This window comes from Rhinatrema bivittatum, chromosome 6 (assembly GCF_901001135.1).
Source record: "Rhinatrema bivittatum chromosome 6, aRhiBiv1.1, whole genome shotgun sequence".
NCBI classification, from domain to species: domain Eukaryota; kingdom Metazoa; phylum Chordata; class Amphibia; order Gymnophiona; family Rhinatrematidae; genus Rhinatrema; species Rhinatrema bivittatum.
Window position 1 is genome coordinate 8,756,189 of NC_042620.1, and position 21,754 is coordinate 8,777,942.

The window sequence follows — 21,754 nt, forward strand, 5'->3', positions numbered from 1 at the left end:
GGGGGGGGCAGTGGTACCTGCACAGAGAGAGAGGCTTGAAATACACCTGAGGGGGGGGCAGTGGTACCTGCACAGGGAGAGAGGCTTGGCTTACACCTGAGGGGGGGGGGCAGTGGTACCTGCACAGAGAGAGAGGCTTGGCTTACACCTGAGGGGGGGGCAGTGGTACCTGCACAGGGAGAGAGGCTTGGCTTACACCTGAGGGGGGGGGGCAGTGGTACCTGCACAGAGAGAGAGGCTTGGCTTACACCTGAGGGGGGGGGCAGTGGTACCTGCACAGAGAGAGAGGCTTGAAATACACCTGAGGGGGGGGCAGTGGTACCTGCACAGGGAGAGAGGCTTGAAATACACCTGAGGGGGGGGGCAGTGGTACCTGCACAGAGAGAGAGGCTTGGCTTACACCTGAGGGGGGGGCAGTGGTACCTGCACAGGGAGAGAGGCTTGAAATACACCTGAGGGGGGGGGGGGCAGTGGTACCTGCACAGGGAGAGAGGCTTGAAATACACCTGAGGGGGGGGGGCAGTGGTACCTGCACAGGGAGAGAGGCTTGAAATACACCTGAGGGGGGGGGGGCAGTGGTACCTGCACAGAGAGAGAGGCTTGGCTTACACCTGAGGGGGGGGGGGGCAGTGGTACCTGCACAGAGAGAGAGGCTTGAAATACACCTGAGGGGGGGGCAGTGGTACCTGCACAGAGAGAGAGGCTTGAAATACACCTGAGGGGGGGGGCAGTGGTACCTGCACAGAGAGAGAGGCTTGGCTTACACCTGAGGGGGGGGGCAGTGGTACCTGCACAGGGAGAGAGGCTTGAAATACACCTGAGGGGGGGGGGGCAGTGGTACCTGCACAGAGAGAGAGGCTTGGCTTACACCTGAGGGGGGGGGGGCAGTGGTACCTGCACAGAGAGAGAGGCTTGGCTTACACCTGAGGGGGGGGGGGCAGTGGTACCTGCACAGGGAGAGAGGCTTGAAATACACCTGATGGGGGGGGGGCAGTGGTACCTGCACAGGGAGAGAGGCTTGGCTTACACCTGAGGGGGGGGGCAGTGGTACCTGCACATGGAGAGAGGCTTGGCTTACACCTGAGGGGGGGGGGGCAGGGGTACCTGCACAGGGAGAGAGGCTTGAAATACACCTGAGGGGGGGGGGCAGTGGTACCTGCACAGAGAGAGAGGCTTGGCTTACACCTGAGGGGGGGGCAGTGGTACCTGCACAGGGAGAGAGGCTTGAAATACACCTGAGGGGGGGGGGGCAGTGGTACCTGCACAGGGAGAGAGGCTTGAAATACACCTGAGGGGGGGGGGGGCAGTGGTACCTGCACAGAGAGAGAGGCTTGAAATACACCTGAGGGGGGGGGGGGGGCAGTGGTACCTGCACAGGGAGAGAGGCTTGGCTTACACCTGAGGGGGGGGGGGGGCAGTGGTACCTGCACAGGGAGAGAGGCTTGGCTTACACCTGAGGGGGGGGCAGTGGTACCTGCACAGGGAGAGAGGCTTGGCTTACACCTGAGGGGGGGGCAGTGGTACCTGCACAGAGAGAGAGGCTTGAAATACACCTGAGGGGGGGGCAGTGGTACCTGCACAGAGAGAGAGGCTTGGCTTACACCTGAGGGGGGGGGGGGCAGTGGTACCTGCACAGAGAGAGAGGCTTGAAATACACCTGAGGGGGGGGGGGGCAGTGGTACCTGCACAGGGAGAGAGGCTTGAAATACACCTGAGGGGGGGGGGGCGGTGGTACCTGCACAGGGAGAGAGGCTTGAAATACACCTGAGGGGGGGGGGGCAGTGGTACCTGCACAGGGAGAGAGGCTTGAAATACACCTGAGGGGGGGGGCAGTGGTACCTGCACAGGGAGAGAGGCTTGGCTTACACCTGAGGGGGGGCAGTGGTACCTGCACAGAGAGAGAGGCTTGGCTTACACCTGAGGGGGGGCAGTGGTACCTGCACAGGGAGAGAGGCTTGGCTTACACCTGAGGGGGGGGGCAGTGGTACCTGCACAGGGAGAGAGGCTTGGCTTACACCTGAGGGGGGGCAGTGGTACCTGCACAGAGAGAGAGGCTTGGCTTACACCTGAGGGGGGGGGGGCAGTGGTACCTGCACAGGGAGAGAGGCTTGAAATACACCTGAGGGGGGGGCAGTGGTACCTGCACAGGGAGAGAGGCTTGGCTTACACCTGAGGGGGGGGGCAGTGGTACCTGCACAGGGAGAGAGGCTTGGCTTACACCTGAGGGGGGGGCAGTGGTACCTGCACAGGGAGAGAGGCTTGGCTTACACCTGAGGGGGGGCAGTGGTACCTGCACAGAGAGAGAGGCTTGGCTTACACCTGAGGGGGGGGGGGCAGTGGTACCTGCACAGGGAGAGAGGCTTGAAATACACCTGAGGGGGGGGGCAGTGGTACCTGCACAGGGAGAGAGGCTTGGCTTACACCTGAGGGGGGGGCAGTGGTACCTGCACAGGGAGAGAGGCTTGAAATACACCTGAGGGGGGGGCAGTGGTACCTGCACAGGGAGAGAGGCTTGAAATACACCTGAGGGGGGGGCAGTGGTACCTGCACAGGGAGAGAGGCTTGGCTTACACCTGAGGGGAGGTAAATCTGGAGCAGATAAAGCAGAACTAAGAAGCTTGGGTCTTAGACCTGCTCTCGTGTCCTTTGTCAGGGGTTGGGGCATTGGCACCAGATCCTAAATCCATCACTGGGAGAAGTTCCCCCAGAGGAGGAAAATGTGCCCTTCCTAAGGAAAGAGAGGGGCAGCGATGCACATACAAGGAAACAGGCTTGGCAATACCCCGAGGGGGCTGAGAGAGCCTGACAGGGAGGGCTTTGGTGTTCACAGATGGAGGGTGGCAACGTAAGATGTGACACTGCTGTCTTCATCTCCCCATGGGGCTCGCCCTTCCTGTCTGGCCCTCTGACTGGTCTTCACCGTCGGTGGCTTCTTTTTCAGATATCGCCGTGGAGCTGCTTCAGAAGACTGCACCGAGTCCGATCCGCAGACTGCAGAAGAAGTACGCCTCCCACGTGTCTCGGTATGCGGCTGCCTCCCAGATATTTCAGTTTCCTCCATTTTTTATTCCAAGCCTCTTTTCCGTTTGGTCAGTGCCAGAGGCAAGCTTACAGCCATATAAACACTAACAATAATGTATTGAAAAGTACAATATAAATAAATGTAACACACATAACTACAGTAACAACAAAATCCCCTGGCACACCATAACACGGACAAAAACTTCACACACCACATTAAGAAGAACATTAAAATAAAACCTTCAAACACTTAACGGGATGGCATCAGGGCCATTTGCCTTCTAAAAGCAGCATTATGGGCTGATCAGCAGATACCCTCAGTTGCAGTCGGGGCTGGGGGACAGCTTGCTGCACCCGCCAGCTAAACAGCAGTAGATAGGAGCTCATCTCTATTCCATGTACTGATCGTGCGGGAAGTCCTTTGGAAGTGGAGGCCCCCTATAGTTGCTAGGAACATTATGTATAGGGCTAAATTAAAGGGGACTTAGGGGTTCCACGGTTAGATTGGTATTATGTGGCAGCTCTACTTGATTGGAGTAGGAAGGGGGAACAGAAATCCTGGGTAACTTTGGAACAAGTCTTGCTTGGCAAAATGCCATTGTGAGCGATGCCTTGGCACCCTATAATAAATTTGCCACCAGCTAAGTCCACATTCTTGAGATTGTGGCATCAGTGGCGCATGAAGCTGGTATTTTTCAATTCAGCACAACCTTTCCTTCTCAGCGGGCGGAAATGCTAACTTTTTTTCTTCCTGGGCAGGGAAGGGGCTTTATTGGTTGGGTCAGCTCTGGGAATCGGGGACCTTTTTAGCCTTTTCCTCTCACCCTCTCAACGTCTAATACTTTACTCTTTCCCGATTCGTCCTTTCTGTTCCACTAACCCTTCCCTTCCTCCTGCTCACTTGTCCGCCCCTCTATCACCTCTCACCTTAAAAGCTCAACTAACACTCCTTTCATCGTAAAGTAAAAAATCTATATTACATTTCATGTTCTACCAATCTTCCAGAGTCTCACTCAATATAACCGACTTATATTATATTCTTATATACCTATCCATAATCTATTAACAGAAACCAAAATGTAACTAGTTTTAGTTTTCTAGTTTTATTGTATACTTATAAATTTAGCATTCGGAAGTGTTACATGTATTAAGTTGTTTAAAATGTAAACCGGAGTGAAAGCATTATGCTATACTTCGGTATCAAAAAGTCTCTAAATCAATACCTATAAACGAAGCTTGACCGACGTGCCGCAAATACGCAGTAGAGACCAGCTCTACCGCGCATGTGCGGGCGAGCACGTCGGTCTGACGCTAAGAAAAAAAATGGCGGCGTCCAGTGGCAGCAGCGGGCGATGGCAGCGGTACCGGCAGCGACGGCGGTAGCGAGCGGCGGCGGCGGTAGCGGACGGCGGTAGCGGCGGCGGTAGCGGCCAGTACCGAGGGAGGGAGAAGAGAGAGAGAGGGAGGGACGGACTGAGTGGGAGGGAGGGACGGAGAGAGAGAGTGAGAGGGAGGGACTGAGTGGGAGGGAGGGATTGAGTGAGGGGGAGGGACTGTGAGGGGGAGGGACTGGGGGGGAGGGAGTGGGACTGAGTGAGAGGGAGAGGGGGGACTGAGTGAGAGGGAGTGAGTGGGACTGAGGGAGGGAGTGGGACTGAGGGAGAGTGAGTGGGACTGAGTGAGTGAGAGGGAGAGAGGGGGGGAGGGAGGGATTGAGTGAGAGGGAGGGGACTGAGTGGGAGGGAGGGATTGAGTGAGGGGGAGGGACTGAGTGAGAGGGAGGGGGAATTGAGTGAGAGGGAGTGAGTGGGACTGAGAGAGAGGGAGGGGGAGAGAGAGGGAGGGAGTGGGACAGTGAGTGAGAGGGAGGGAGAGAGGGGGGAGGGAGTGAGTGAGACTGAGTGGGAGGGAGAGACTGAGTGAGAGGAGAGGGAGGGTGGGTGGGGAGGAGTGGGTGAGGGAGGGGGTGGTGAAGAGTGAGGGGAGAGAGAATGAGGGGGAGGTGAGAGACAGAGGGATGTAGCCCGTTTTAACGGGCTTAACGGCTTGTAAATAAATAAATAAAGGATAGATTTCAGTTATCCCCACTAGATGTATTCCTCTATCTTCAAATCCACAATTTTATGGTAGCAGAAAGGGTGGAATGGGCTTAGCCTTGGGCAGATAGAATGAAGGGCCTGATCTCTTGTTTATATAAATATTTCAATACAGATCCGGTGATTAAACCAGCATTTGTTATAGCATGAGAGAAGGACCTAAACCACACTTTGACAGAGGAACAATGGGATAATATTTTCTACTATACTAAGAAGGGCTCCTTCTCAGCTGCAGTGTCTGAGAATAGTTATAAAGTGCTATTGCAATGGCATCTTACTCCAGTTAGGATTCATAAGGCGTATCCTAGGCGGGAAGATCTGTGCTGGAAAGGGTGTGGGCAGTGGGGCACTTTTTTCAATATGTGGTGGGAGTGCCCTAAAATCACTCAATTCTGGGAAATGATGTTTACAATTATTCAGGAGTTCACATCAGAAGCAGTGTTATTTAAACCCAAATGCGTATTACTTAATCTACCTGTTGAGATCAATGTTGAAACAAGCAAATTAGTCCATCTCATAATTGTATCGGTAGCTCATTGAAAATCTAATGTAATTTATTTATTTATTTATTTAGCATTTTTATATACCGACATTCTCGATACAAATATCAAATCAGGTCGGTTTACATAAAACAAAACTATCGCGGTGAGGCGTTACAATAAACGGATTACAATAAAAGGATTACAATAAAAGGCGTTACAATAAATAATTCCCTCTAGAGTGTCAGTCATCTCCCGTTTGGAGAAGATCCTTGCCCTATATCAGCTCACAGTGTTGAAGAATCATACTATGTCCAGCTATCCGAGGAGCTGGGGTCGGAAGCGAATTAGAAAAGCTGGCCAGTAAATTTTCAGTCCCCTGGTTACCAGATAATAAGATGCAGTTACAGCACCCCTCGCCTATGAGGGGCATATCCAGGGGTTCCCATTGTTTTCGCCCCTACAGAAACTCAACATTTCAGAGGTTTCAGTCCTTTTGTAGTCAACAGCCCAAGAGAGGGGCAGACTCGGGTTCAGGTTCATCCCAAACCCCGAATGACATTTTGCCGACCCAACCTCAGAACAAGGAGATAGGGAGCCGACCTTCTCTCTTTTACCAGCGGTGGGTCAAGATCATTTCAGAGAAATGGGTACTGGAGGTCATATGAGAAGGATATGTGCTGGAATTTCACACCACTCCTTGAGACATATTCATGATGTCTCCTTGCCACTCCCAAAACCAGAAGCAAGCAGTGGCGATTACTCTTTTAAGGCTCCTCAAGATGAGGGCTGTAATCCCAGTACCTGTGCCCCAGGAAAAGATGGGGCATTATTCCATCTATTTTATCATTGACATCTACGAGTGAATCATTTCCGCATGGAAATCTTACGGTCCGTGATAATTGCCTTACAATTGGGAGAGTTCTTAACCTCCCTGGACCTATCCGAGGCCTACCTCCATAGTCCAATCCGTCAAGAACACCAACGTTTTCTACGCTTTGCAGTACTGGGCCGCCATTATCCGTTCCGGGCGCTGCCCTTTGGCCTAGTCACTGCCCCCAGAACATTTTCCAATATTATAGTGGTTGTAGCAGCAGCATTGAGGAAAGGGGGAATCCGAGTGCATCCATACTTGGATGACTGGCTGATCCAGGCCAAGTCCATGGAAGAGAGCCTCCGGGTGACCAACAGGGTGATGTCCTTGCTTCAGGAGCTCGGTTGGGTAATAAATCTGGACAAGAGCAGTCTGAAGCCTTCCAATCTTTGGAATATCTGGGAGTCTGGTTCAAAACCAAGCAGGGCAAAGGTCTTCCTTCCGACCTCGTGGATAAGGAAGTTGATGTCCTAGGTGCATCAGCTGATGAGCACTCTATGCCCGATGGTGTGGAGCTTTCTCCAAGTTCTCGGTTTAATGGCGGCAACCCTGGAAGTAGTGCTGTGGGCAAGGGCACACATGCGACCGCCACAACACTCACTGCTGTCACGTTGGAACCCGCAGACTCAAGACTATTCGATTCGTCTCCACCTACCGATGGGAGTCTGCTCTCGCCTTCAGTGGTGGATACAAGAAGCTCATGTGAGCAGGGGTGTCCCTCTGTCATCCCCGAACTAGCTGGTCCTCACAAAAGATGCAAGTCTCTGAGGCTGGAGTGCTCACTGTCAGGAGCTGTTGGCCCAGGGATGTTGGATGGAAGAAGAGGCCCCTTGGAACATCAACCGCCTGGAAGCCTGGGCAGTCAGATTGGTGTGTCAACTATTCAGCTACAGACTCCAGTGTCCAGAGGTCCACGTGATGTCAGGCAACGCAACAATGGTAGCCTACATCAACTGTCAGGGAGGAACCAAGAGCCAACAAGTGTCACAGGAGATAGATCTCCTTATGGAATGGGCGGAAATACATGTACAGATGATCTCAGCCTCCCACATTGCAGGAACAAGCAACATCAGAGCAGACTTTCTAAGCAGGGAGAGTCTGGATCCAGGAGAGTGGATGTTGTCAGCCAAGACCTTTCACCTGATCATTGGGGCCTCCCTTCCATTGGGGGAGTTTCTGTGAACGCAGGGTATTGTAGAACTTGTGGTGCAGGTTTTATATTCAGATTTATCCCACTCTCTCATAGAAGAATTTTTGATTGATGCTCTTGAACAATTTTTAGTAGTAGTTTTACTTAATGGTTGAAACTGGCCAGGGGTTTCTTTGTTACTGGTTCTTCTGGCTAGAGATGCCACTGACATGCATGTCCAGCACCTTGTGACAATGGTCCAAAATCTTTGTAGCGGGGGATGTCCTGTCTCTGCATCTATGTAACAGGCAGGTGTGGGAAGAGCCATTAGATCCCCACTAAGATCAAACTAACAGGGTGGATTCCCTGTCACAGATGCTTTTCTTTAAACACATAATAGTAGTTACAAAAAAAATACTAAGTTGTGGGGAGGGGGTTTTTAGGAGGGGAATATGCGCACCAAACAAACCTCTCTCTACATCTCCCTTTTAGTGATGTGGGTCTGTCTCAAACATCCCTCCTTCTCCCTTTCCCACCAGTCTCTCGGTTGAGGTTTTTGCTCCACAAAAAAATCCCCAACAGGCCCCCTCTCTCACTCCACCAGCCCAGCCCCACCCTGCTCTCTCTCCCTTCACAAGTTCATCCCTGCCAGTCACTCTTTCTCTTCCTCCACCAGTTGCTATCTCTCTCTCTCCCCAAGTCCGTCCTTACCAGTATGTGTGGGATATTCTGAAGTGCATGAAGGAGTGCAGCAGAGTAGCTTCCTTGAAGCAGAGTGATGAGTTTGAAGCACCGGTAGACGATGGCATGAAGAGTGGGAAAACACATGGTCTAAACAAACTTTTGATTTCAAGATGGCATCGAGAATCTCTACAGTGGATATTGACTTCCATAGATTCGCCAGGCTACTGGTCTCGGATCTTTGATAGGATATTCAGGAAAGGCTTGCTGATATGCTGTGCAATGGGGAGAATCTCTTTGGAGATAAGGTCAATAAAGTGGAGGCTCAGATTAAAGACTGCTGTTTGACACGTTATAAAGAGCTTCAGACCTTATTTATTTATTTAAACAGTTTTATATACCGAAGGTCATTGGGAACATCACCTCGGTTCACAGATAACATAATGCAGCAACAGGCTTTACAAAAAACACGGAAAAGGGGAATTGAGTCTAAGAGCTATCAATGCAAACTAAGTAACCATGTAAGGAGGGCATAAATTTCCAAGCAGGGGGAAGACCAAGATAGTTGTTTACATTCAAAGTAAGACGCTATGACCAGAAAGAGATATGTACAATCAGAGTAAAGGCTTTAGAGATAATGTATTAACAGAGAGTATTTACAAAAGAAGGAACAGTAGAGGTGAGTGACTTGGGGAGGGTAGTGGATAAGATAGTTCAGGTGTAGGCCTGTTTAAATAGCCAGGTCTTGAGGTTCTGTTTAAATTTCTTTGGGCATATTTCCTGGCGAAAACTAGAGGGCATGTTGTTCCAAAGAGCAGGACCTGCGATGGAGCGTGCACAGTCTTTGGTGGACATAAGTTTTGTGAGTTTAGGCGAGGGTGTATCCAGCGTTGCCAGATATTGTGTTCTGGTGGGTCTGTCAGGGGTGCGAAATAGGAGGTGCTCATTGAACCAATTTATATTTTGGTTGTGAAGGGATTTATGGATGATGGTGAGGGACTTGTATATTATCTGGGATGTGATTGCCAACCAGCGTAGGTGTTTGAGGACAAGGGTGATATGATCATAGTGGTGGGCATTGGTGAGGATATCTTCTCCTTTGCTACTCCAGACCCACCCTCCTCAACTAATGGAATGTTGAGGATGCATTTCTACCAGCCAAGGAGATGTTTTCCTTGGCCCACTTAGTCCCTTCAACAGCAGGGTCCTTGTGCTCAGAGTCAGCAGCAGAGGGCACCAAAGCCACAATCTGGGATAAGGTTTTGACTGGATCATAGAGAGCATAGCTGAGATCCCAATACCCATGCCAAAGGACCTTCCTGTATGAGGCAGGCTATGGTTTTACATAAACTATTGGTCCTGAATAACTTAGGACACTTAGGTCCTTGGTATAATACTAAAAGCGTATAGTCTGCACTTATTGGACATTCGTCCAAATCACCAATCGAAACCCACTAGGTCAGTGTTTCAGCATTAAGTACTATTACAAATGGAGCTCTCCTTCCTCTTAGAAGTCAGTGAGGTCAAGCCCTTTCCATCAGGGAAAGGAAGGCGAGGGTTTAACTTCAAAAGTTTCCTGATCCCAAAGAAATCAGGGATGGGGTCTCATCCCATCCTAAATCTAAGTTCCTGAAAAAGGAAAAGGTCGAGATGGTTTCCCTAGGCACCATTATTCCCTTTCTTGAAAAAGGAGACTAGCCATACTCTCTAGTTCTAAAGAACGCTTACGCCCACTTAGAGAGGTCTCCAAGTCACAGAAAATATTTCAGATTTGTAAGAGGGGAACCCCTCCTCCAATATCGCATGGCACTGATACCAGGTCAAACGGTAGTACATGTTTTCACAAAGTGGCAGTGGTGTCGGTAGATTGGAGGGTGCATATGGTTGGGCAAGAGCAAATCTCAAGGTAGTGCCACATAAACTATGAGAAAAACCATCCAGGTGTTGGAGTTACTGGGAATCATCATCAACTACCACAGGTCCCACTTGAGCCCATGACTTCATTTGGAATTCATAGGAGCACTGCGAGATACAACTCAGGCAAGAGCTTTCCACCCAGAGGAAAGGATTATTGGATTGATATTCTCAATGGAGATGAGAAGAATGAGTCAGCAAGCATCAGCATGAGAAATTTGGAGGATGTTGGGCCTCAAGGCATCAATAGTCCCTGTTACTCCCTTGGCACATCTTCATATGCAAAGAATCCAGTGAACCCTTAGATCGCAGTGGGATCAGGCCACTCAGGATCTTTGGGACAGCATTCGAATCGCACAACCTCTGAAGGACACTCTGTCCTGATGGCTAATCCATTGCAGTCTGGCCAGGGGTATACACTTTCAAACTGACCAGTTCAAATGTCCTTACCATGGATACATCCCACCAGGGATGGGGAGCCCATATAGAGGGGCTCTATACTTGGGGTCTTTTGATTGGTTCAGGAAGCTTCATCAAATAAATTTCCTAGAGTTAAGGGCAGTTAAATATGCTTTGAAGGCTTTCAGCGATCAGTTGGCCAATAAAATTATGCTCATCTAGACAGACAATCAAGTGGCAATGTTCTATAAAGAAACATAACATAGAAATGACGGCAGAAGAAGACCAAACGGCCCATCCAGTCTGCCCAGCAAGCTTTACACTTATTTTTTTTTTCTCATACTTATCTGTTACTCTTGGCCCTTATTAGTAACGTTTTGGTTCTAGTTACCTTCCACCCCCGCCATTGATGTAGAGAGCAGCTGCATCTAAGTGAAGTATCTAGCTTAATTGGTTAGGGGTAGTAACTGCTGCAATAAGCAAGCTACTCCCACGCTTATTTGTTTACCCAGCCTGTGCAATTCAGTCCTGGTTGGTTGTTGTCTGAATATAAATCCTCTTTTCCTCTTTCCCCCCTGCCGTTGAAGCAGTGAGTTGCGCTGGATATGTATTCCAAGTGAAGTATCAGGCTTAATTGATTTAGGGTAGTAACTGCCGTAACAAGCAAGCTACACCCATAATTATTTGTTTACCCAGACTATGTAATTCAGTCCTTGTTGGTTGTTGCCTGAATATAAATCCTCTTTTCCTCTTTCCCCCCTGCCGTTGAAGCAGAGAGCTATGCTGTATATGCATTGAAAGTGAAGTATCAGGCTTATTTGGTTTGGGGTAGTAACCGCCGCAACAAGCAAGCTACTCCCCTATTTTTTGTGAATGCAAATCCTTTTTACCACATTTTCTTCCGTTGAAGCATAGAGCAATGCTGGAGTCGCATTGTGACAGTGTGTATGTTTATTGAATAAGGGTATTAATCTCCAGGTAGTAGCCGTCATTCCCGCAAGCCATCCCCATGCCTCTTCTCTTCATTCACATCCTCTAGACTTTATGGATCCACAGTGTTTATCCCACGCCCCTTTGAAATCCTTCACAGTTTTGGTCTTCACCACTTCCTCCGGAAGGGCATTCCAGGCATCCACCACCCTCTCCGTGAAGAAATACTTCCTGACATTGGTTCTAGGTCTTCCTCCCTGGAGTTTCAAATCGTGACCCCTGGTTCTGCTGATTTTTTTCCGATGGAAAAGGTTTGTCATTGTCTTTAGATCATTAAAACCTGTCAAGTATCTGAAAGTATGTAACATATCACCCCTGCTCCTCCTCTCCTCCAAGGTACACATATTTAGATTCTTCAATCTCTCCTCATAGGTCATTTGATGAAGACCATACACCTTTTTGGTCGCCCTTCTCTGGACCGCCTCCATCCTGTCTCTGTTCCTTTTGAGATACGGTCTCCAGAACTGAGTACAGTACTCCAGGTGAGGCCTCACCCAGGACCTGTACAAGGGGATAATCACTTCCCTTTTCTTACTCGATATTCCTCTCTCTATGCAGCCCAGCATTGTTCTGGCTTTAGCTATCACCTTGACACATTGTTTCGCCGACTTCAGATCGTTAGACACCATCACCCCAAGGTCTCTCTCCTGCTCCGTGCACACCAGCCCTCCCCCCCCCATCGAATACTGTTCTTTTGGATTTCCACACCCACTTCTGTGTTAGGATATTATGCAGATGTAGGATTGGGCCATCTCTCAAGGAATAGTCCTCTGAGCCATGTATCTGGCAAGTGGGAAGAATGTCCTAGCATACAAACTGAGTCAGATCCTGCAACCCCACGCATGGTTCCTGGAAAGGGAGATAGCAAACCATATATTCTGCAAGTGGAGAACACCCATCCTGCTCCAAACACCACAATGAAGGCAAACGAGCCTCAGATGCCTTTGCCTTAAATTGGAGCAGGGTCTACTGCATCCTCCAATTCCTCTTGTTGCAGATACCCTGTTGAAAGTCAGAAGATACTGGGGAACTTTGATTCTCATAGCACCCTTTCTGATTGAGAGAGATTTTGTTCCCACTTCTACGATTTATGTTAGTATTAAATTTGTTTATTATTTTGTTTTAACTTCACTGTAATCTACTTAGCACAGCAGGCCCTTTATAGGTGGACAATAAATATTTTCAATAAATAAATGTCCATCAGAACTACAGTCAGGCTGGGGAATTCTCCCACTCTCATCACTGAAGCCTGGGGAGCTGTTGTGCCATCCCTACATCGGGCCCCTAGGTTTACAACCTCTGAATCTTTCTGTGGATATGTGTCATGTTTCTCTGGCTTTCAGGAAGGACTCATGAGGAGGATTTGTGGATTGAAGTGGGGGAGGTTTGCCTTTCGGTGTAAGGAAAAGGCCCTAAATTCGTTATCCTAACACAAAAACTGCTTGATTTCCTTCTACGTCTTTCAGAGTCTGGTCTTAAGACCAACTCAGTCAGCACTTAACTGCCACAATGTGGAAGGTAAACCCGTCTCTGTTGTCCATTTCATCTGGCGCTTTCTTCATTTGAAGCCTCCGCTGTGTCATGGGACCTCAGTGTGCTATTAATGCAGCTGATGAAAGCTCCTTTTCAGCTGATGGACCTAACTGGAAGGTCACAATCTCGATCAGATTTCTATGCAGGGCAGTCATGTGGAATGCTCCACCGGTTGAACTTAGGAAGGAAGTTGTTCTGAAAAAATTTAGGATAAAGTTAAAGCAATCTTCTTCATGCAGGCGTATCAGTACATGTTTAAATGTGCTGATTTTATTGTGGTGTTCTTAATGCTATTGTTTTATATTGTATTATGTATTTGTTTTTGGTGTGGTTTTTTAATATTTGATTTATGGGGATTATGAATGTGAATTTTATGATCCGCTCTGAGCAATTTATTGAGCTAGTGGAATCTAAAAGATCTAAAATAAAATAATACAAATATTTCTGGTGGTGGTCACTTCGGCATGCAGAGGCTGAGAGCTCCAGGCCCTAGTGATTCATCCACCCTATAACAAGTTTTTCAAGATAGGATACTTCTACGTTCCTGCCTAAGGTAGGGCCAGTTTTGTGGAATAAACTGCCAGAATCATGAACGATTTATATTCCGCCTATATCGAAAGAGGTATGTGGATCAGGCTTTGAGTTTGTATATGTGTAAGTGTTTATGTATGATAAAGCTTTTGGATTGTGATGTGAGATTGTTTTAGTTTAGTGCAGTGGTCCTGCAACAGGCAGATAGCAAATGATTTTAAAGAAATAAATATCAGATTTCCACCTGACCCAATCAATCGTCCTTCCAGGAGTCTTTCCCAGGCCACAGACCCATAAAGGTGAGGAAACGCTAAACAGTTTGGACTGAAAGAGTGCCTTGGGCTGAAGCCCTTGGAAAGTCCTCCCAGATTTGTTCTTTTGACCCCACAGACCTGGAATTGCTGTTGCCAAGCAGAACCTTTCTAATTAGATTGCGTTTCCCGTTAAGCTCAGACTCTGATATGGTAGAAACTGGCCTGAGTGGAGGAGATCTGCCAGGCCACGCATTCACATCGCACTGTTGTTTGGATAGGGACCTTCCTCGCGACAGTAGGTTTGGCCAGTCTGTCCTGGGGAGTGCAGAACACAATTTCAGCTCTGCTTCCAGGTTATCCCTAGAAAAGAGTTTTTGCCCATTGGATTTTTCCCTTTTTATGTGTGGGGCCAGTCTGTAGCTAAGGATTCCCCTAGCTCCGCCTAGAACAATGCCATACTACCTTCAAAAAGAGACTGAAAATGTGGCTTTTCTTTCATACAGAGGATGGTCCCAGGTCATGACTTTCACACCAATAGTCTAGAACTCGGGCTAGCACTCTAACCTGACAGATGTCTAAACTAATTGGACTCCATGTTTACCTTTTACCCTTAATTTATCCAAATCCCACTCAGATATTTAGACAGCCTATTCTAAGGCCCCTCGTTAAAAGCCTATAATTTTATTGTTCTTTGACCCTGTTACTTGGCTCCAAGTTATATTATACCTGTTATATGTACAAGCAATCTTACCTGCTACTTTATGTTATACTGTAAACCGAAGTGATGTGTAATTGTCTACATGAATTTCGGCATATAAAAATGTTAAATAAATAAGTGTGAGGCCTGCCATCCTGCTTGTCCTTGGAGACAGCAGAGTTGCTTACCTGTAACAGGAGTTCTCCGAGGACACCAGGATGTCAGTTCTCACAAAATCCATTTGCCTCTCCTTGGAGTTGGTTTCTCCAAGTATAATCTAAATCATGGACTGACGGGGGGGCCCCCCCCCCTGTGTATGCACGGTGGTATAGCGGGCTGCACCTGCCCAATAGAGCAAGTTCACAGGTTCCAGAAACTTCAAAATCAAATTTCCGTACTGGGCTCCATCTGATGATGTCACCCATGTGTGAAGACTGCCATCCTGCTGGCTTTGGAGAACAGCTCTTACAGCTAAGCAACTCTGCTGTACAGTTCAGCTTGGTGACATAGACTGTCTGTCTGCCTAAACAGTTAGCCAGGGCATTTCTGGGAGCAGCTACTTATGGGATAAGTCTGGAATAGCTATTTGCCTGGCCTATAGTTAACCAGATACACGTCTGCAACTAACTGTGAGATAGCTGAGTAAGTGCAGTGGCACAGCTGTGCCGCTGAATATTTCGGCCACGTTAGCCGGATAAGTTAATATGGCCATATTGACCTCTTTGTGACTCCAGGAAAAAATGACCCAAAGTCCAAATTTCATCCTTTAAAGTGATAGAAACAGGCCCTGCCTGAACCTCCTCAGATGAGCCCCTCCTGACTGACCCCGCTCTGTCAGGAAAGCACAGATCCAGTCCAGGAGGGCTGCATTTTAGGTTAAGCGGGTTTTGCAAATGAACCTGTTAATTTTGCCTTCGTTTGGTTTAAGACTCTGATAACTATTTATTTTTGGTTCTCCTGAAAACCAGCACTGCAGACAAAGTTAAATGTCTGAGTTCCTATAGGAAATCTAGAAACTGGGATAGTGCTTCGGAGTCTGTCTCGCTCTCCAGCTTCAACCCAAAGCTTTCTGCCTCCTCCCCTGCTGCTGTCTGTGTTCTTGCTCACACTGTGACATTCCTCCCCCCTTAATGGTGCCCATGTTTCTGCTCTTGCAGGGAAGCTTGCATCTCCCCTTGCTCCATGATGCTGGCACTGGTTTATATTGAGAGACTTCGTCACCGGAACCCTGACTACCTGCAGCAGATCTCCTCATCCGACCTCTTCCTGATATCCATGGTGAGCAGGCTACGGGGTAAAGTTGGGAACGCAGCATAGGTGGCACTGGCACAAAGAATTAGGCAGTCCTGATACGATGCTTTGCAGTAACAGGAAATATTTTTTCAAAAAAAAGGTAGTGAATGTCTGGAAGGGCCTCCAGGGCAGATGGTATAGGCAAGAACAGTAGTGCAATTCCAGATAGCCTGGGATCCTTAGCTGTGAGGGGTAAACTTCTAGAAGTTACCTGATCCAACTGGATTGGGTGTGTCTCAGACCTTGGGGGGAGGTAAACTTAGAGAAGCAGGAGAGCCATTGTGACCAGTGCACAGGCTGGAGCAGATTTCTCTTTGTGGAACTGAATTTGCATTGTGGCTAAGTTTTCTTGCTTATTACTTACAAGTTTTGTAGAAGGCTTCTGTGAATAATTCCTGTCTGTGTTTTCATTTCTTTATAGTAAGATATTATTCTAGTAAATTAATTTGCTGTTTGGTTGCTCTGCTATAGAGTTAAGATAAAAAAAAAAAAAAAACCAAAAAAAACACTCCAGCTTTAAATCTATTTCTCTTTTGCAGTTAGCTGGCACAAATAATCTGTTTAAATCTTAATATTGGGGCATAAAGACTGTTTTAAAAAAATTGACAAAAAAGGATAGACAAACTTCTAGAAGAGACCTGATCCAACTGGATTGGGTGTGTCTCAGACCTTGGGGGGGAGGTAAACTTAGTGAAGCAGGAGAGCCATTGTGGCCAGTGCACAGGCTGGAGTATATTATTGGTCTGGCTGTTTGATAATTTGTTTGCTTTAAGATTCAGTATGCCTGCATTTCTCTTATTGTAGAGCTGTCTTTAATATTCTGTTTAATATTGGCACATAAGTGCTGAGGGATCATTTAATAGATAAAGGACTATTAACGTTCCAGGAAGTGCCCTGCTTTACCCAGCTTATACTGTTTGCCCTTACCTTCAGGGGGGGTGATAGCTGGTGGTTCTGGTTCCCTCATCCCCTCTGGGTCCCTGTCACCTGCCTGGGCTCAGCCATCTTCACCACAAGCAGGGAAGTATTTTCAGATTTCTTCCCTTTTGTTCTGGGTCCCTTTAAGTTGCTTTAAAAAAAAGTTAAAAGAAGATGAAAGGGACGGTGCTGCCTTAGGCTGTGCTCCAGCGGCTGGCTTCAGGTTTCACTGCTGGGGGGCAGCTCGAGGTGAGCAGGGCCGAATAGCTGTGTGTGTCGGGGCCAGTGGGGCTGATTTAGCACCCGGACAGCACCGCCTGCAGTGCTTGCAGGCAGGGTTTATTTTTCGGCTGCTTTTGTTAGCATTGCATCTCCTGCACGGGAAAGTTTGCCGGGGCTGCGGCTCAAGGTGCTCTCGCCTCGATTCAGCTGCGCTTTGTGGAAAATGCACCTCCGGAGGGGTAGGGAACTCCATGGACGCTCCATGGGACGGCAGGAACCCGAATTCGTCGGGCCCTGGAGGGGGGGGGGTGTCTGAGGAACTGGTGGCCATTTTGTGCACACATGCTGGGAGCCAGGCTGCTGTTTCAGGGTCTCGGGACTCCCCTCCCATGCTTTTTCCTGCAGAACAAGACCCTGCTAGTGGCAGGGTGGGGGAGCAGCTGCAGATGGATGCGGATCCAGACCCTTCTTCAGATCTGGAAACTTTTTTTTTCAGATTTCGTCCTTTTGATGCATAAGGCCTATTTGGCCAGGAAGGGAGCTGGAACCAAGAGGCCTTTGCCTTGGAAGTCCTGGGCGGCGAAGTAGCCTAAGCAGGCGAAGTCCAGAGGTTTCCTGAGGCTCTTGGGTCTCAAGAGGTCCGCGATGAAGGAAGACACGTCTAATGAGACAGATGATCCGAATCAGGTACAGGGAGGTCCGGTGGATCCGAGTAGGGACCCTGTTGGTATGGCGCTGGATCTGGGTCAGGATCCTAGCACCCCTGTACTGGAGCCTATGCAGGATCTGGACGAGATTCTGCCTGCGGGCGGGGACGATCCTTGGGTGGTCCATTTATTCCGCAGGGAGGAGTTGGGCCTGTTGATTCCCCCAGGTTATGGTAGAACTGGGGAATAAGGTCACACAGGAGGAGTCGGACAATGAGAGGGTGAAACCAGTCCTGGAGGGATTGCGGGGGCTTCCTAAGGCTTTCCTGTTACCTAAGATGGTGAAGAAGTTGGTGGATCAGGAGTGGGGATCTCCCGAAGTGGGCTTGAAGGTAGCCAGAGCTATGGCCAAATTATATCCCTTGCCGGAACAGACCCTGGAGTTGTGGAAGGTTCCCAAGGTGGATGTGACGGTATCCACGGTTATCAAGAAGACTACCATTCTGGTAGCAGGTGCAGCGGCATTGAAGGATGTTCAGGATCGAAAACTGGAAATCCTCCTGAAAAGGTTTAAAGTTTCAGCTCTGAGCCTGCGTGCAGCAGTTTGCGGCAGTCTGATGCAGAGAGCCTGTTTGTGCTGGGTTCAGAAGGAGCGCGATAAGAGGTCGGGATTGACTGTGGAGGCAGTGCAAGCATCCTTATGTGGTGGATGCCCTGTACGTCATGATTCAGATTTCTGCCAGAAGCATGGTCTTGGCAGTGGCTGCGAGGAGACTCCTGAGACTACGAAATTGGTCAGTGGATGTGTGGTCTAAGGCTCAGCTGTCTAACCTTCCCTTTAGGGGGAAGCTGCTGTTTGGAAAGGATCTGGAGCATCTCATGAAGCAATTGGGGGAGTCTAAGGCTAAAAAGTTGCCCGAGGACAAGAAGAACCCCAAGAAGATTTTTCCTCCACATTGTCGATTTCGGGAGGCAAGGAGGTTTTGTGCTGGCAGGAGTCAGGCGCTGGCTGCCCCAAAGCAGAGTTCTGGCCGACTGCTGTCCTTTCGAGTCCAGCGCAGGCCCCCGAGGGACAATGGGTCCAAAGATGGGGCTGGTAACAAGATCAGGCAATGAAGACATGCGGGTCCAATCCTCTCCAGAGGCCATTGGAGGGAGACTGGCCCTATTTTACAAGGAGTGGACCAAGATCACGTCGGACCAGGGGGTCTTGCGGGTGGTGGTGAGAGAAGGCTATGCTCTAGAATTTTCTTGGCTGCTCAAGGACGCTTTTGTAATCTCCCGCTGCATCTCCCAGAGCAAGTGGGAGGCGGTGCGGGAGACGTTGCAACATCTGCAGTTGCTGCGCTCCATTATTCCAGTGCCACCCCTGGAAAGGGGACAAGGTCCTTACTCTGAGTACTTCGTGGTGCCCAAAAAGGAAGGCACTTTTCGGCCCATTCTTGATCTGCAGAAGATCAGTGTGGCCCTCTAAGTGCTGCGCTTTCGGATGGAGACATTGCACACAGTGATAGCAGTTCGCAAAGGGGAGTTTCTGATGATGTTGGACTTGTCAGAAGCCTACCTGCACAACCCCATTTGGGTCAACCACCAGATGTTTCTGAGGTTCATGGTACTGGGGGAACACTTCTAGTTTCGAGCTCTTCCTTTTGGATTGTCAACAGTGCCACACACTTTCACAAAGATGATGGTGGTAGTGGCGGCGGCTCTCAGGAAGGAAGGTATCCTGGTGCACCCATACCTAGAAGATTGGCTGATATGGGCAAAATCGGAGGTGGAGTGTGTTCACTCAGGCAAGTGAGTACTGCAGCATCTGGAGTCGCTGGGCTGGGTGAGGAACCTCGTGAAGAGTCATCTGGAACCGACCCAATCCCTGGAATATCTGGGAGCTCTCTTCGATACCCAGCTGGGGAAGTTGTTTCTGACTATGGAAAGAGTCCTCAAGTTTCAGAGTCAAGTCCTTTGGTTACTGAACTTGTCGGTGCCCAGGGTCTAGGATTACCTGCAGGTGCTGGGTTCCATGGCATCTAAAGTGGAGGTGGTGCCGTGGACCTTTGCTCACATGTGTCCTCTGCAGGGGGCTCTGTTATCTCGTTGGCATCTGCTGTCGGAAGAATTTCAGCTTCTCTTATCGTTGCTGGAGGATGCCAGGTCCAGTCTTTCATGGTGGCTGTCTCGGCACAATCTGGAGAAAAGAATGGATCTGAAAGTGCCCGTCTGGGTGTTAGTGACCATGGATGCCAGCCTCTTGGACGGGGGGGGGGGTGCAGTTTGCTAGGGGAAGTCAGCCCAAGGAAGAGGCAACTTGGTATATCAATCGGGTGGAAACCAGGGTGGTGCGCAAGACCTTGTTAGCATTTCTTCCTCTCCGCTTGTCCGGGACAAGTCGGTGCAAGTGTTCTCCGACAATGCGACGACAGTGGCATATTTCTGTAGAGTATGGAGGCAAAGAAGACACTTGAGGCAGCTTTCATGGCAGGCAGGTCAAAAGGGCTTGAGCACAATGTAGCGCTCTCTTTTATTGTACATTCATACAAAGGCAGATGATGTGTCATTACATGATTGGCTACTTTCCCATAGCAACAGACGAGTCTCTACACTATTGGCTTTGGCTCAGGGGGTGTGCACGGATCATTTCATTGGCTGCTGAAATCTATACCTCCTGACTTTGTCCTGCCTCTGACTAGGGAACACCCAGCCCTACTTTCAGGCTATCAGGATTAATTATAAGCCAGAGAAATACATGAAGTCAGGTATCCTTTCCTAGGCAGAGACTTAAGCACAAGTGATGCTTTTATTCAGGCAAGGCCAGGGAGAAGGGAAGTTAGTGTTTAAACCCTGATGAAATGGCTTGCTGGCAAGCGCATATTTCCCACATATTTCAATCAGCAGGGCAGCGCGAAGAGTCATCTGGTGGCATTGAAGGCACAAGAATTGTTCAAATGGCCAGAGAAACATCTATGGCAGCTAGCTGCTTCTCATATGGCCGGAGTGGACAATGTGCAGGTGGACTTCCCCAGCAGGCAGCATCTGGATCCAGGGGAGTGGGAGTTGTCAGCAGAGGCCTTTGCATTACTGCCGGCAAGGTGGGGCAAACCAGTGGTGGACCTCATGACGACTCCAGCGAATGCCAAAGCAGATCAGTTTTTCAGTCACAGAAGGGAGGTCTGATCAGAGGGCATCGAAGCTCTCACTCATCCATGGCCGGCGTGCCTGTTGCTGCACGTGTTTCACCCGTGGCCTCTCGTAGGTTGGGCGCTGCGGAGCATCGAACTACATCCGGGCAGGGTGATTCTGGTAGTGCCTGAGTGGCCACGGTGGCCGTGGTTTACGGATCTTCTGCATCTGGCAGTAGACGGTCCAGTTCGCTTGTCTCATCTCTCGGGGTTGCTGCGGCAGGGTCCCATATTTTCAGACCGGGAGGATCGCTTCTGTCTAGTGGCTTGGCTTTTGAGAGGCAGTGGCTTCATTTGAAGGACTATTCTGAACTAGTGATTGCAACTTTGCTGCAGACAAGAAGACCTTTCGCTTCGATGGCTTATGTCTGAGTATGGCTAGTCTTCAAATTTTGGTGTTTGCAGAACAGGGTGCTGCCTTTAAAGGTGGACATTCCTTAGGTCTTGGCCTTCTTGCAGAGCGGTTTAGTGAAGGGCTTGGCCTATAATTCCCTTTGGGTCCAGGTAGCAGCCTTGGGTTACCTTTGTGGCAGGATGCAGGATAGGTCATTACCGTTGCATCCGGATGTGATTCATTTTCTGAAATGATCAAAACATCTGTGTCCTCCGGTGTGGAAGATCTGTCCAGATTGGAATCTGAATTTTGGTTCTTCGCATGCTGTGTGGTCCTCCCTTCGAACCAATGCGGAAGGCATTGCTGAAGGATTTAACCCTGAAGACTGTTTTCCTATCTGCTCAGCTTGGTGAATATTGGAGCTACAAGCATTATCATTCAGGGATCCCTTCCTTCATTTTTCGGGGGAGTGGAGTTTCCTTACGTACAGTTCCTTCTTTCTTGCCGAAGGTGGTATCCTCTTTTCACCTCAATCAGGTTGTCAAGCTTCCAGCCTTTCCGAACTT

At 49.1% G+C, this 21,754-nt stretch overlaps 1 protein-coding gene across 1 annotated transcript in view; it reads left to right on the forward strand.

Annotated features, from left to right (window-relative positions):
- Positions 1 to 21,754, forward strand: part of CNPPD1 (cyclin Pas1/PHO80 domain containing 1) — a 70,323-nt gene that overhangs the window by 25,027 nt on the left and 23,542 nt on the right. The window contains exons 3-4 of the mRNA XM_029605016.1: positions 2,942 to 3,023; positions 15,756 to 15,876. Coding sequence (XP_029460876.1) covers positions 2,942 to 3,023; positions 15,756 to 15,876 — 203 coding nt within the window. The remainder of the gene's footprint in view (positions 1 to 2,941; positions 3,024 to 15,755; positions 15,877 to 21,754) is intronic.